This window comes from Euprymna scolopes, chromosome 17 (assembly GCF_053919585.1).
Source record: "Euprymna scolopes isolate OS-2025 chromosome 17, ASM5391958v1, whole genome shotgun sequence".
Taxonomy (NCBI): domain Eukaryota; kingdom Metazoa; phylum Mollusca; class Cephalopoda; order Sepiida; family Sepiolidae; genus Euprymna; species Euprymna scolopes.
In genome coordinates, this window is record NC_136498.1 from 78,694,073 (window position 1) to 78,711,044 (window position 16,972).

Consider the following 16,972-nt stretch of genomic DNA (forward strand, 5'->3'; position numbering starts at 1 on the left):
GGTATTTTATTTTTACCTCTGTTAGGTGAAGTTTTGAGAGGTTATAATTTTTCCGAGATTGCTGTTTTAATTCAAATTTGGACTTCTTTCTGGTGGTATATTTAGCACGTGTGATGACCAGATGATGGTCAGTCCAACAGTTATCTACACTTAGTGCTGATTTAGTGATATGGATATTCTTTTTATCTTTCTGGCGGATGATGACATAGTCTAGAAGGTGCCAATGCTGAGATCGAGGATGTTTTCACGTGGTCTTAAATCTATTTGGGAGCTGGAACTGAGTGTTGGTAATGAATAGCTCAAATTCTGAGCAAAGTCCTAACAGCAGGCGGCCGTTTGAGTTGCATTTACCAAGTCCATGCTTTTAGTTTATGGTCTTTCCCCACTCTCGTGTTAAAGTTGCCTAGCAGCATTAATTTGTCGCATGGTGGGACTCTGGTCATAAGCTTGTGAAGCTGCTGGTAGAATTCTTGTTCCACTTTACTGTCGGCGTCTAGGGTTGGTGCATATGCTGAAATGACAGTAATGAAGTTATCAGAAGGCAGTGGGACTCTGAGAGACATAAGTCTCTCATTTACAGCTGTTGGTGTGAGCTGATGATCATGCACGATATGTGATTTTATAGCAAAACCAACTCCGTGTATTCTTTTTCATCTTTATCCCTTCCCTTCCCTTCGAAAAGAAGGTGTATCCTGAGCCCTTTTCTTCCAGCTTACCTTCCTCTGAGAGTCGGGTCTCGCTAAGTGCAGCAATGTCCACATTAAGAGCCGCGAGTTCTTTTGAGACCAAAGCAGTTCATTGTGCTGATCTGTCCGTGTCATTGAGGTTTAGCAGGGTTCTTACGTTCCATGCACCGAAGGTTAGATTTGTGGATTTGTTTTTTGAATTTTTCTGGTTTCGACCACAAAATAGGGTGTCCCACTGGATGCGGCTTTCCAGTCAGGCACAGTTGTGACTTCTGATTTTTAGCCCACATTTTCTAGGGCCTTCCCTATTCAGGGTGGGCAGCGGTTGTCCTCAATAAGCCTGCCCAGTCGTAGACGCAGGACCGAGCCTTCGGATAGTCACAGTTCCAAGAGAGGGCGACCATCATGCGTCCACCGCCAGCGTGCAGGTCCAGACTAGGAGCTCCGAGTTTCACCAAAACCTGCTCCCTTCGTTCTTGTCCCATCCCCGCTGGTCTTGTCATAATAGAGAGAGAAAATAAACCAGAGGAAAGAAGGAAAAGCCATTGGAATACGAATTTGTTTAGGGTGGGCATCAACTTGCCAGGAGGAAACCCACACACTGTGGCTCCCAAATCTTCCTTCGCGGCACTTGTAGGGGTGACGTGCGATATCAGGGAAAGGGGGTTGCAACGGACAGCCGGAAAAGAAAACAGTTTATGTTTGTTAACTGCCTCATAGCCAGTCCGTCTGGCTATTGGGATATTTTAAAGTCAGAGTTTTCCTTCTCTTAGCCTTATCCCAGCCAAGGGACCCGCAAGGCAGCGGAGCAGGGGTTGGTGGTGTGTCAGGGCGTGTCACATCTAAGTGTTTCATCTAAGTAACCATTAATCCTAATTTAGCAAAATCTTAATAAAATTTTATTCACCAAAAATTGCCATTTAGAAGTATTTTTAGCTCTGTAAACAAAAAAACAAACAAACAAACAAAACAAAAAAAAAACATTTATAGACATTTGTTTTTTCCTGAGAAAATTAATTTGAGAAGCCTAGAAAGAAATGTGGACTAAGAGCAGTGTCAAAAGAAGTGTGAAATACAATCTACTGCAGTGGATTAAATAAAGGGTCCAGTTTGAATTTCTTTGAAGATTACTAACTGCGACAAAAGACATCTGAGGAAGGCCGGGTAGGGCCAACTAGTAAATAATAAAGAATTACTACTGAAACTCATGACGATCCTGATTGTCATCACTATTTTTCCATCAACACCCAATGTAATGTTTTTATGAAACAAATGAAGTCGGTCAAGTAAAAGTTTTAAATTTATATGTGGGTCTTTTATCGTTACTCATCGTCGCTTCAATACTTTGTTGAGTTTTCACTGTTGCATTAATTCTTCATCCATTGGCGACTGTATTACTTTTGGTAGCCATCGATTATCTCATCTGTTTAGCTAGACGAATAAAACTTTTTTTCAAGAAGAAAGGACACAAAGAGACATTTGAGAGTTTCTTAAAGGTTTTATTTTTGGAGAGAATTGACTGACACAGGAGAGAAATGAATGTACTCTTAGCTAATTAACTAATCTTCTTAAATTTTTGGGTGACATACAAACAGATATTCAAGGTAACGTTTTGCAATGGCAATTATCAGTTTTGTATCATTTGGATGCTTTGGACTATTGTTTTCATCTGGAGTATTATTTGCACAACGTTTCGGTCGATGTAACCTCTGACCTTCTTCAGGTGTATTTTGTCGAACTTGAGAATCTTTCTGTTGAACTCCGGAATCTGCATTTAATTTTGGACAAAACCCTTTATTTAATCCACAGGGTAGCATGTTCTTGTTATATCAGCCATAACTGAGTATAAGTCCTAAGTCATTTGCCCGCACTGTGGATTGCACCTTAAGTACTCTATCTACTGCACCATGAATCCTTGCGGACAATTCTAGTATGAATTTTAGAAACCTTAAACCTATTTTTGTTTCTAAATGTAAATATCACTATTTATTACTACACACACACACACATATTATAAATGAAAATTACTTTTATGTCTACAGACATTAGTCTTTCATGCTTTTGCAATCATCAGTACAGGAAGTAACAATTCCTACTGGTCAGGAGATTCAAACCCAGCTACAAAGTCACCTTTGACTGCATTTGCTAAGATGTTACCTCTTGGCCACTAAAAATTGCCATGATAATTAAGGGAAATTTAACAACTATAAATATCAAATGTGAACAATAGTAAACAGTCAAGAGGGTTCAAACAAGTGAAAATCGTTAATGTTGCATAACGCTAATTAACTACATTTTTTTATTTTCCAGATAGTGTTCAGCTTTAATACTCTTAAAGAGGATAATAATTATAATTAATAAGTATTTTTATGTCTACAGGCACTAGTGTTTTGTGCTTTTGCAATCATCAATGTAGGAAGTGACAATTCAAACAAAGCTACAAAGCCACTTTTGACTAAATTTGCTAAGATATTACCTCTGGGCTACTAACAATTGCCACAAGAATTAAGGGAGATTTAACACCTATAAATGCCAAACCTTATTACTAGCTATTTATATATTATCTATTATTTATAATACCAAGGTTTCTTAAAGCATTATCGGCAATGTATCTTGTATCTGCTTGCACAGACAGACTGATTTGAGGACCTTTGTTTTCTCTTTACTCAAGAAATATGTCATTCATTTTGATTCATACCTCTGTTTTGTCTAACTGATCTGACCCCTCGTTTTTTTTTCATCTTACATTGTTGCATAGGTGACAAACAATGCCGGGAAAATATTAGCTGTATTGCATACGTGCAATTATGGATCTGGGCAAAACCAGATGCAAATCAGATTACTGAAAGATGATGTCAACCCTACATTCTGGTGGAAGAACTGAAATTATAAAACAGTGAGAGAAATATTTAACTTAGGATTGGAATTGTTAAAAGTGCAGAACGGTAAAACAGTCGAAATTTCAAATTGAGCATCAAAATAAGCGAACAATCAGATTCTGATCAAGGAATGTGGGTGATATCAATATAAGACATAAACAAAGTCAGTCAGACAGAAACAGAGCAAGAGAAAAAGCCAGCAGCAACACTTCTACTGTCGCCGCACTGACCAACCACACCAACCCAAAAGATGAGTGGTTTAAGTAACAATAATAAATGCAGCTTCTGTAGCACTGAGGTTGAGAGTGTGGGTCACCTGATTTCCAGTTGCAAAATTCTACTCGGAGATGGTTATTATACAGATCGCCATAACGGAGTTTGCAAATACCTTCACTGGAAGATATATAAGAAACTCAACATTTAGTGTAGTAAAAAATCCTGGGAACATATATCCGAACGAACAGTTGGGAATGACAACTACACCATTCACTATGACTACATAATCCCTACTGGTACATATCTAGAAAATGCAGCTGTTAAACCAGATATAGTGATTTGGGACAGAGCAAATAAAAAAGCGACCATAATAGAGGTCAGTATACCCAATGATACAGGGCTTAACAGAGCTGAGAGGGAAAAGATAACAAAGTATCAAGGACTTATGTATGATATGAAACGAAATTGGAAATTAAAAGAGGTTTCAATTATACCAGTCATCATAGGAGCAACTGGGCTTATGAAAAAGAACTTTAAAAAGTACATGGCAAGCATACCCGGTGAACCAAGGGCAAGTGAAATACAAATGATTGCACTGAAAGGGACAGCTAGAATCCTGAAAAGATCTCTTGGTTGGACTCACTTAGGTAGGGGTAAATGTTAGATATCTGGTTGGATGTCCCACCCCCTAGAAGAAAAAGGTTAAGAAAAATGAAAAAAAAGGAAAAACCCAAACTCTCTCTTGTAGGGTTGGATCAAATACAATTGTATTTGTATTTCAATTGTATTTAAATACAATTTTAATGTAATTGTATTTGTATTTGAACATCACAAGAAAAAGTAATTTTTATTTGTATTATGGCATCCAGGAAAATAGTATTTTGTATTTGTATTTGAGAGAGAGAGAGAGAGAGAGAGAGAGAGAGAGAGAGAGAAGGAAACTTTCAGAGCTCTAATGATAATAAAATGCAATGCGGACACGATATAGAATGTAATGTAGATGTCAAATTTGGAAGGAAATATTTCTTTTCTTTTTCTTCTTTTTTTTGCATATTTTCAGATTTCTTTATTACTTTAAAAAAAAAAGTACTTATATTTGTTTTTGTTTAAATCAATTATGGTATTTTTATTTGTATTTTGAGATTGAGGAATAAAAGTATTTGTATTTTTAGACTTAGGAATAAAAGTATTTGTATTTCTGGTAACCTAAACGAAAGTGTTTGTATTTGTATTTCAATTGTTAAAAGTCAGTATTTGATCCAACCCTACTCTCTTGTCATGCTATCACTGTAATTGTTGATTTAACAAGTGTTTGTTTAATTACAAAAACCATGGCTATCAGTGTGTTTATACTAGTGACATGCATTTTGTTAAAAGTGCGAACCATAAATTATACAGATGACAATATTACAACATGTCACTCATCCTTGATTCAACCTTGGGAAAAATTCTATTTTGCAGATTTGGGTCGTCATGACATGTACTCAGTGTACCTATGTCACATTTTATACTAGCTGACTTAATCGCTATTGATATAAGGTCCCTAATACTTAACATAAAACCAACAGAATTTAGGCCATTGTTGAGATGTCTTTTTCCCTGTTAATGGTTGTGCAGTTCTACGAGATTCACTCTCCCAAACTTTGCCTTCTCTCATTGAGAATGGGTTAGTTTATTGCTAATTGCCTAAGAGATCCCTACCGGGAAATGCTAACAGGGCTGCCCAGGCATTTTTTACAGACCATAGTGCTCTTCTTCTATGACTGCCTCTTCAGATCTTACTTTCCGACCTTTGTCTCACATCATCATGCCGTGGGAGGGAGATAAATATCATCACTGTATGATAGAATCTGTTTCATGTCTTTTGTTCATAAACACATTTGTTGATCATTTTAATCCATGTTTTCTTTTCTTTATATTTCTATTTCTTTCAGCGAGTAGACCTAATGTTATTGTAGTGACTAAGGCTCCTCCCAAAAGACCAGGGATCCCACTTGTAACAGGCATCTCCAAAGGGACAAGTACTGTTCTTCCCAGCTCTTTTGAAAAGGTACATTTTAAAAATGTCTATTATTTATTGTCCCTTGCGAGGGGACATATCTCTTGTTATACGTCTTCTTAACTCTACCTTTAAAAAATATTATTACATAAAATATGTACAATATTTAAAGCTAGACAAAAAAATTTTAAATAGGTGAACAAAAACTGGCTTAGATGTTTGAGGAGAAAATGAGAAACACTTAAATTCATGCATATAATCAGGTATCCCAAACTAGCCTAGTTTAGGATGCGAAAACTGGTAAATAAAGTTAAATTTCCCTTAACTTCAACTTTCGATATCTTGTTTATTTTTTAGGTTATTTTGATAAAGTTTTGATTTAAATAAAATATAATCTTTTTGCTTTATTGATATATAATTCTTTTTCTTGTGTCTTTAATATTTTTCCAGATTACTTCAAGTTATGTCACTAATTTTGGTGAACGCTACTTTATTTTTTACACAAAAAAATGTTGGTGTTTTTCAAATTTGGTGCGCGCGATATAGTGAGTCTCTAGGTATAAAAAAATAGCATCATTTTAAAGAAAAAAGGTCACTTATTGATATGGCTAGCTTAAAAAAAGGGTTTTAAGTTGTTTTTCACCAAAAAAATCCAACTTGAAAACTTCAGTGAAAGAAATATGAAAGAAATTCAGTTGAAAAATTCCGAAAATCACACATTTGTAGAGAAATGTATCCCCTTTAATAATCTATTCGTGTCATATTACTACGCTTATAAATCAAGGAACGCCACTAATAAAAGTCACTGTACCTAAACATCGAGATTTATAACTTAATCCCAAGTGACCAAGTAAGAAGTATCATCAGAAAATCAACTGTCAGCAAGAAAACGTAAACAAACAACTTGTTTCACTATGGATATATCAAAATTCTTAGATGAGTTTGTTTTTAAAATTTAAAAGTTATAGAAAGTTATTGTTGAAAATAATATTTTTAGTGCGACAAGCACATCAATAAAAGAAATGAAAATTTACAATTTAAAAAATGTCAGTTGTTTATTTTTTATATCTTCTTTCAAACTTTCATATGTTCTTTGCTTTATCTTCTTTCGGTTGAATAAACTTCAGATTGTTAAATTACCTTTTAAAAACTAAACTGGGTACATTTTAAACCAAAACCCATTTTTAGTTGCGTGTGACTGTGACAGAAAATTAAACAAAAAAATGTGCCTCATTTTTTTGTTTATTTATTTAATTCTCTTATGTTCTGTCGGGCGTTTTTGATATATCTAACATTTTCTTAAATTATTGTTTTATTAGACTGTACAGTTACATTACTTTAAAAAAAAATTAAAATATAACTAAGTTTAAGTTACGTGCAACAAGTCATGTGTAAATAAAAAAATTAATTTCACGTAAAAATGTGCATTTTTTTTTGTTTATGTTCTATTGGGCGTTTTTGATAAATTTGAAGATTTTGTTAAATTATTTTTTAATTACAATGTACATTACTTAAAAAATAATAACTGAAAATATAGTTGAAAGTATAGTGCATGTGGTGCGTAAATGAAAAAATTAATTTCACTGTAAAAATAATTTTTTTTTTATTTAATAATTCTCGAGACGGTACTTCTACAGTTTATCACCGAAAATCGAGACACCATTTTTTTTCGCGCACCTGTCATTAAAATCCGAGGGAGAAATCAGTATTTTAAACTATGACTGCCGTTAGAAATAAATAACAAAAAAATTAAGCTAGATATTAATTACTTCCGAAAAGAACTATGAAAAAAAGTAAATAAAGAAAGTGAAAGAGAAGATATATCCGTAATTATTTGATTGAAAATGTTTTGATTTAATTAATGAAAACGGGAATGTTTTTCATGAAACATATATATATTTTTATTATTAAAAACAGAAAATGAAAATTACATATTTATAATTGTCTAAACTGGGTGAGGGCCACTTGAAAACCAAACATTTACTGTATAAAAATTATCCAAATATAATTGTAAAAACATTTATTGAAAAGTTTGTGTAAGAAAATATAATTTTAATAAAACAATTTTGTAATGAAAGCAACATTGAATTTTTATAAAAATTTTTTTTTTTTCAAACAAATAAATAATTTTGATGAAACATTTTTTTGAATTAAAGCAACTTTAAAGGTCAACAAAAAAATTAATTTAAATGAAACCGAAAAATCATTACCTGGTTTAATTTTTTTTATTTCATGCTTCGGTCATAGTTTAAAATACTGATTTCTTCCTCGCATTTTAATGACAGGTGTGCGAAAAAAATGGCATGTGCATTTTCGGCGACAAGCTGTACAAGTACCCCCAAGACCTATATGTTCTATCAGGTGTTTTTGATAAACTTGAACTGAGATATCTCAAGGTTGTGTTAGTTCAACTGGAAGCTGCTCTCTCTGACTACTTGAGAAGAAATCCAGTTCATTCATTTCCACCTCCAAAGCAACAAAAAAAAATCATATTGTTGTCGGTCCTTTTTTGGCGTGTTTAAATTCCCCAAAGTAAAAATATTTCTGTGGCAAAAAGTTTTGTTATTAGAAACAAAGCGAACATTTTTTTTTTGAATTCCTCACCCAAAAATTTATAAAGTTGCAAAGTTTTAAGCTTCTACCTCCAATGGTTACATTTTTACAGCAATTTCAGTAACGTATACTTTTGACTCATTTTTTTAATGCTTTTTTGCCCTTTTTACCAAATTATCTGTTTGACTGCTTTTACATGGTCCACAATTGAGTGGTTTTTATTTATTTAATTAAAAGAAAAAATTATCTTGATCTCTAATGTGTTATGAATCATACTAAGAAGATTCAATACATTAGCTATTGAAATGAAATTGATATGAACAGTCAAAGTTGCATTTCCGTGTCATTTTTGCACTTTTTTCCCGTTGGTAGTGGGATTTTGCCTAGTATTTAGGCTGGTTTCATCTAATAATTATCGCTTTCATTAGTATTAATTTTCATTTACCACAAGATGACATTACATTTATAAGGATTTTTCACTTGTTAGTAGCTTACATTTTTAGTTATATACTATGAAATTTGGCTTTTGGACCATGATAGCAAATTTTCAACTTTCCAACAAACTTTGAACGACCATAACTTGATGGCTAATTAAGCTACCAAAATAAATTTAGTACTTTTCTTTATGGTTTACAAAAATCTATATGACCGCATTAATTTTTTTAGATACAATGAAAATTAAATTTTGGTTTGGGATACCTAATATAATAAGAAAGAAGGTTTTTTTTAACAGAATATTAATTGGAAAAGTGTGTAATGATGAGTAGGATAACACCAGAATCTATATATCAATACGATAGCGTGTGTGTTATTTTTTACATCTTTTTTCTTCCGAGTGACTGTCATTTAATTGTTATGACCTTCTATTTCTTGTAATAAATAATTTTACCAAGAATTCTTCATAAGTTTTGGAAACCAAAACTTATGAAGAAATATATATATATATATATATATATATATATATATATATATATATTTCTTCATAAGTTTTGGTTTTGGTTTTGATTCAAGCTGAGGCACACAAGTTATATGAATATATGTTTTTATTTTTGAAATCACAACTTTATAATATATAAGAATCAATAGAAAATTGACTCTATAATAATACAAAATCTGCATAAATTAAAATATATTTAAGCATATTTTATGACTGGGCTATACTGGCTGTCCCTGCTAATAAATATTAACACGAGAAATGTTATGGAATAATACCCTTTCTGTTTAAATAAATTTACTAGATGTAGATATCACAGAAACATCACAATTAAAAATAAAGAGGCTTAATTTTGAGCAACATAACAGCAAATTTGAATAAGAAAAATGTAGAGTCTATGAACAATTTCACGAATGTTTAATATGTGCACTGACTGATGCATCTCTGGCTTTTTTCATTGTTGTGGATTGGAAACTAGGTGGTTCTAGTACGTATGTGAAAGATTTTCAACAATTTTATGTATGAAGTAAAGGTGATTTTCCTCCATTTCATTGACCTTAATAGCTTTCCTAATAAACAGTATATGAAATAATCTGCTTCACCAGTCATTTATGTTAGATATTGGTCTGTGTGGTAAAAAGCAAAAATTTTATTTTTTTATTGATTTCCTTAATTTTATTAATTAATCCTGAACAATATTTTATCTATCTCCATATAACTATCATAGATTTTGCAAATTGATATATATATATATATATACATACATACATACATACACTTAGCTCTAAATCAGTATACTATAAAACAATTGGCTGTCATAGATTTTGCAAGTTAATGATAACTATTTTAGTCAACTAGAAAGTTTGATTTAATTGATTTTAAATTTGAACATATATAGTAGAAAACCACCTGGCATTGTGCAGTCATAAAATATGCTTAAATATGATATTTTAATTTATGCAGATTTCATATTTATTATTATAGAGCCAATCCTCTATTGATTATTATATTGTACTCAATATATAGTAGTAGTCCCAGTTGCAGTGAAATTCTCATAATTTGAAACACAAACACATTTGACTATCTGCTAATGCTATTTGTTGTCCAGATCCCTTTTGCCTTACAAACACAGCCATTTTCTTGAAATTTTTTGTGCCATATTTAAATCTGCATTGCTGTTGGTGACCTTTCAGTCAATTCCTTCATAGATACACATTGCACAATCTAGTTTGACGATATTTAAACATATGGTAAAACAAAGCATCTTTTCCAGTGCATTTCTATATCCCTTGTTTCTTGAGATTTCTTTTTTCAAAATGGCACACAGGACAGACTCTTTGATTATTCATTAAATTTGATTTTCTATTTAAAAATAAAACTACATGATCAATTTACATGATTTTTGGAATATAATATTTTTGTTTTGTCACGTGTATGGACATCATATAGATTTTTCTTTATCTTTGTTTTTAATATAGGGAGAATTCTGGACAAGAGCTGCAAAAATCGTTATTTTTAAATTGACTGGATCGATTGTAAAATTTAATCCTTAGTAATATTTTATTCTAGATTAGTCAAAGCAAGATGGAGATTTTAGTTTAACAGTCAAAAGTCTTCTTACTGTCAGCCATAACACCAAAAGAAAATTTAATAAAATAATTTTTTTTTGCTATTCACTATTTTTGTTGGCTATCATTCTCACTTCTCTTCCCTTTTTTGATAACCATTTAACGTACATTTACGTTAAAGAAAAAAAAAGAGTACATTAAAAAAAAGCAGTCTTATTTATATATTATTTTCATCATTTCGTTCTTGGCCCATGGATCAATTGGTTAGCATGCTGTATGTACTTAAAAGCAGAAGTACATTCAAAGTGCATCAGGGGCATAATTATTTTTGCTCTCATATATATATCAGAATGAACTTAAATATTTCAAATTTCAATATTAAACAGATTGTTTATTTTTACTTTTATTTTTTTCTGTAATCTACCTAATTTATAGAAATTGGAATCCCGGGTTATGATGGGTAGCCCTGCTAGTTATTTATAAAATTTATTATTTATAAAATTTTATTAACATGCAATAGTAATAATTAATATTAAAATATAATTAAATAAAAAATTAATGAAATAAAATAGTAACTTAAATTCAATATTTTAATATCTGGCAACCATGATATCTTCAGTTTATTTGGATGAAATAGGTCATATATTCCAATAGACCTATGCTATAATTAAATCTTTTAGTTTCAAGAAGTTTTAGGGTAACACCAAGTAGAGATAGCTAGTCCATTATATTCCTCAATAGATAAATTGGATTATTCCACAACAATATTTGGTGCTACCAGATCAGACTGTCTGGAGATATCGGCTCCCTGACTTAAATGCACTAAACATTGATGCTATTGTTTTTTCCCTATCCCCTTTGCAGAACTCAGTTATGTTCTGCAAAGCCAAAAACAAAAACAATTTTTCTTTACAAAACAACCAAACTAAACACTATGAATAAATATTTGAAGGTGTGAATAAATAACTTGAATCATAAAAACATTTTTAGCAAAATGACCACAACCAAAACAAATCCAACAATATAGTACACAGATAACAAACAATAATATTTAAATGTGGAAAAACATACCATGTAGAAGACCAGATGTAGTGTTGCCAAAATGTAATTGGAAAATAGATAGCTGAACATAATAGTCAGAAGATAAACAATTTAGATAATAATTTTCTCAGCTATCTAATCTGATAATTTAGATTGATCTTTTCATTATTTATATATATATATATTTTTTTATTTTTATTTTATTTTTGTTTTCTGTTTTTCAGGAACTTGTTAGTTTTATTCAAAAACAGGATATTCGCAATAACCCCAGCAGTATATCGTCATTAAAATCTCCTCTTGAGAAAAAGATCATTGTCACAACGACAGTACCTGAATCTTTGAAATCGGTAAATATCCTTTTACATTTAGTAATGTATATAAGTTTTGTTACCTTGGTGATATCTTTGGAGCACAGTGGGGAGCAGGTGCTAGTATGATTGCAAGAGGTAGGAGCAGATGGAGTAAGTTCGTCAAACTCCTGCCGTTTAATAGCTAGCAGAGCATTACCATTGTTGATCAAGGGAAGAGTGTCAGACGTGTACAAAATGTAATGATGTATGGCGATAAAACTTGACTAGTGAGGGTTGAGGATATGTGTTGCATGGAGAGAAATATGAGAATGCTATAATGGATGTGTAATGTGAGTCTTAAAGACAGGTTTATATCTGTCTAGCTTGGGTGCCTGGCATTGCTCGGGTGTTTGGAGATGTGTATTGAGCAAAAAAAAAAAAAAAAAAAAAAGTGGTAATAGGCAGGAAGGCTCGAACCCGTACCACGAAGGAGGAAAAGAACGTGAAAAAAAGAGAATAGTGAATTAAATGAATTGGTAATTAACTTTTGCCCGGGTGGAGGATATTGGCACAAGGACGAAATAAAAAAAATAAAAAAAAGATAGAGAAAGGTGGGATTATACTCGAAAACGTAAGGTAATTAGTCTTCCTCGCTAATCATTAGGTCAAAGAAGATAGTGAATTCAATAAGTTGGTAATTAACTTCAGAATCATAGGAGTTGCCACGCATGTGCAGAAATGAACACTTTTAAACCTGCCCTGAGGGTCAGTTAAGCTTCCTGCTTTCTGTCTTATTTGTTTGCCTACGAAAGCAAATTAGACACAAGGTCGTTTCTAATGTTGGGGAAAACCAGCTCCCACAAAAAAGAGGGCATTCTGGAAGAATCCAAATAAATAGTAATTGTCTCAGTATGAAAGGTTTTCCCCACATTGACCAAGGACCAAATACTTAAGTTAAGCAAGCCTGGGGCCAGGCAGTCATTTGCGTTTGAATAGTTTCGCTTTATTATACTAAAAAACCAAACGAACACCTGAGAGGACGTCATGATGGGAATGTTGTTTAACTCGATCAAAAAAAAAGATAGAGACAATGTCTGTTTGCAAATGTGATATATTACGATCTGGGAAGTATGTGAAAACTTCTTGCGGAATCTACAAGGGGTGTGCAATAAGTAATGCCCCTGACCCACTTCCAGTTGTCTGATCTAGCTGAAATTTTGCATGTGCAATGATTTATATCTCTATGCGTTATGTGGCAAATTACAGCTCTGAACTAATTGTGGTTTCTGTTTTACAGGTGTTTGAACTGAGTCAGGTGTGAAATGGAGCCTGTTGAATGTCTAGTAGTGATCCGGTTTTTGTATTTGAAAGGATGCACACCACAGGAGACTTTTGATGAAATGAAAGAAACTTATGGTGATAATGCCCCATCATATGACCTTGTAAAACGCTGGCATCGTGAATTCAAACATGGCCGGAAGTCTGTGGAAACAGCTCCCAGACCTGGTCGCCCCACTTCTGCCATTGATGAGGCATCTGTCCGTCAAGTTGAGGCTGCCATTTTGGAAGATCGGCGCATTATTATTCACCAAATAGCCCAAGATGTCACAGCGTCTATGGAAACTATCATTCATAACCATTTGCATATGCATAAGGTGTCTGCCAGATGGATTCCCAGGTTACTCACACCATTCCAGAAGCGAGAACATGTTGTGTGCTCGAGGATGAATTTGGAGATGTGCCAAGAAGATGAGTGAAAGTTTTTCAAAAGACTGATTACACAGGATGAAACCTGGGTCCATCACTATGATCCAGAGACCAAAGCCCAGTCAATGCAGTGGAAGCACTTGGACTCACCACCTCCAAAGAAGGCAAGGGTGCAGCCCTCCGCTGGCAAGGTCATGCTCAGAGTCTTCTGGGACCAGGACGGAGTAGTGATGACAGATTTCCTGGCAAAGGGTACCACAATTACAGGAGCCTATTATGCTTCACTTTTGAGGAAATTAAGGGAAACTATCAAAATCAAGAGGCAGGGCAAGATCAGCAAAGGTACCCTCCTCCTGCAGGCCAACATTCCGGTCCACAACTCGCCAGATCAGAAGCACGGGCGTGTGGTTATGAAATCTTCCCTCTATCCTTCCTACTCTCCTGACCTTGCACCCTCTGACTTTCACCTCTTCCTAGCCATGAAGTTGTTTTTGAAAGGAAAGCATTTCCCAGATGATGCAGCCTTGATTTCTGAAGTCACATTGTGGTTGGAGGATCAACCTGGGGTGTTCTACAAAAACGGTCTTCAGAGCTGCATCAAACAATGGGAGAAATGCATAACTCTGGGTGGTTCCTATGTAGAGAAAGACTAATAACTGTGCCAAGTTTCGTTGCTCTACTGCTATGGGAAGTGGGTCAGGGGCATTACTTATTGCACACCCCTCGTAACTGCCGCGAGAACTCCCACCCAAAAAGCCTTTCGTGGACATACACAAACACTCATCCATTTTGCCTTTTCTATAATAGACTAGCGAGGGTATCCGCCATTGCTCGGATGTTTGGAAAAAAAAAAAAGTGTTAGTAGGCAGGCAAGCGCGAACCTGTGACTCGAAGGCGGAAAAGAAAGTGAAAGAAAAGTTGAGATCCTACTGTTATACTAAGACACAAGAGGATGTGAAAAGTGTTCAAATTTATCGATGTCAGTCTAAAAGTTGACTTGAAGTGAATAAGTTAAGAATCACGCAGTTGCAGAAAAGAAAGTTGGCTGCAGACCAGTTTCTGCTTCCCCACAATCTTGGGGAAAACCAGCACCCCCAAGAAGGGGGAGCTCTCCAAATGAATAGCAATTGTCTGCCCAACTAAAGCTAATTGCATTTCTGGAGGTCTCAGTCAGAAAGCCAAGTGGCCTACTTCACTCCGATTAGTTTCACTTTTATACAAAAAAGACAAACACGCAAAAGGACAGAATAGAGGGAATTTTATAAAAGTCGATCAAAATAAATGTAGAGGCGACATCCGTTCGCAAATCGTACATCTACAGATTTCCTGGCAAAGGGTACCACAATCTAGGGAGTATATAAAAAGTTCTAAAAATTGTAACGTGGTCGAAAACCAGATTAAATATTAGAAAAAAATACTAGTGAAGTACATTAGTTTATTGCCAATAAACAATACAACAATAACAAATGGAAATTGAAGAGTCAGAATCAAAGTTTGATTTGTCAACTTAAAAATGTGACCAACATAATTTTATGTAATAATAATAAATTTTTATTCAAATGCATAATGTCATTCAGTAATATATTAAAACACTTCTGAAGAATGGATAAACCATGAAACTGCAGTAGTATGTTCAGATACGCTAAATTGATTATTTATTGTTATAAAGCTTTATCTGAAAAAATATCAAGTTCCGTTATATCAGGTGCCTTCAATAAATTTCCAGACTTTTTTGTATAGGCATTTAAAATTGTCGGAGACTATTGAAAATTAACTATTTTAATTACTATACATCTTATGAGATAACTGACCAATTTTTATTATTTCAGGTTCAGATGAACAGCTACAACAGGAATTGAAATACATGCTACTAAAGCCTGAGTGTCACAGCTGATGAATTTCAAAAATGCAGTCTGAACATGAGGACATTTTAGAAGAGCGATATGCAATAACATTTTGTTTGAAACTTGGAAAAAATGCCACAGAAATGTATGGAATGCTTCGGACTGCTTTTAGAACATCTTGAATGAATCAAGTATCGTTTTTTTAGTCACATAAGAGATTGAAAAAAGGTAGGGAGTCTTTGAGGGCTGATGAGAGGTGTGGGAGGAGTAAAGAAGTCATAATACCAGAGTTGATTGGTCAAATAAACAATTTTATAGATAAAGATCATTGTGTGTCTACAGAAAAATTAGTACACAGTTGGATGTCAGTGTGAGAACTGTACACACAATTGTTTGCAAGAAACTGAAGATGCGAAAGATTTGCACAAAGTTTGTCTGAAGGGTGCTCAGAGAAGATCAGGCTATTTGACAAATGATGGGCATCAAGAAAGTTCCTCACCCTTCCTATAGTTCAAACCTTGTTCCCTGTGACTTTTGGCTATTTCCTTAGCTCAAGGAAAACCTTAGAGGCTGTCATTAAGATAATTGAGGAGATGAAAGAGGTTGTGAAGGTCATTGACTCGCTCACACAAGAGGACTTCCATGGGGCCTTCCAGAAGTTGTTGGAATGGTACAATAAGTGTATTGCAGCCGGGGGAAATTACTTCGAAGGAGACTAGAGTTTCATGTGTGTACTATCAATAAAAGTGCCCATATGAAAAAAGTCTGGAAACTTATTAAAGGCACCTCGTATGTACATAATTTGTTGTCTCAATTCGACTTGGTTTTGGAAATCATAGTTGAATATTTGAGAAGTTGGTTTTAGTTATTGTAATCATTAAATTAGAGATCTTATTCTTTTAAAATAATTACAACATCTTTAACCTGCCCATTTGGCATAATGGTTAGAATGTTCTGTAATGATCTATAACACTGAGATTCAATCTTCAGGCGAGTCGTACCAAAGGCAAAAAAAAAATGGTACTTGATACCTTCTTGCTAAACACCCAGCATTATATGGTGAGGATCAAGAGTAAGTGGACTAATTCAGTGAAAGAAATGGTTCCCATTGTCTTATCTCAGTAAAAAATGAACCTTTAGGTTTCCCTTGACTATTGTCGACCTGTTTGACTTTACTTTTACAAATTTTTTTAAGAGTTCTTCTTTCCAATTAATGATTCAATTTTACCTGCATCATGTTTTATCTTTTTTATAC

General features: G+C 33.7%; 1 protein-coding gene across 6 annotated transcripts in view; it reads left to right on the forward strand.

The window, feature by feature from the left end:
- Positions 1–16,972, forward strand: part of LOC145296820 (uncharacterized) — a 141,905-nt gene that overhangs the window by 69,702 nt on the left and 55,231 nt on the right. For all 6 annotated transcript variants that reach the window (XM_080142906.1, XM_080142907.1, XM_080142910.1 and 3 more), the window contains 2 exons: positions 5,716–5,831; positions 12,101–12,223. In XM_080142906.1, the coding sequence (XP_079999032.1) occupies positions 5,716–5,831; positions 12,101–12,223 (239 nt within the window). The remainder of the gene's footprint in view (positions 1–5,715; positions 5,832–12,100; positions 12,224–16,972) is intronic.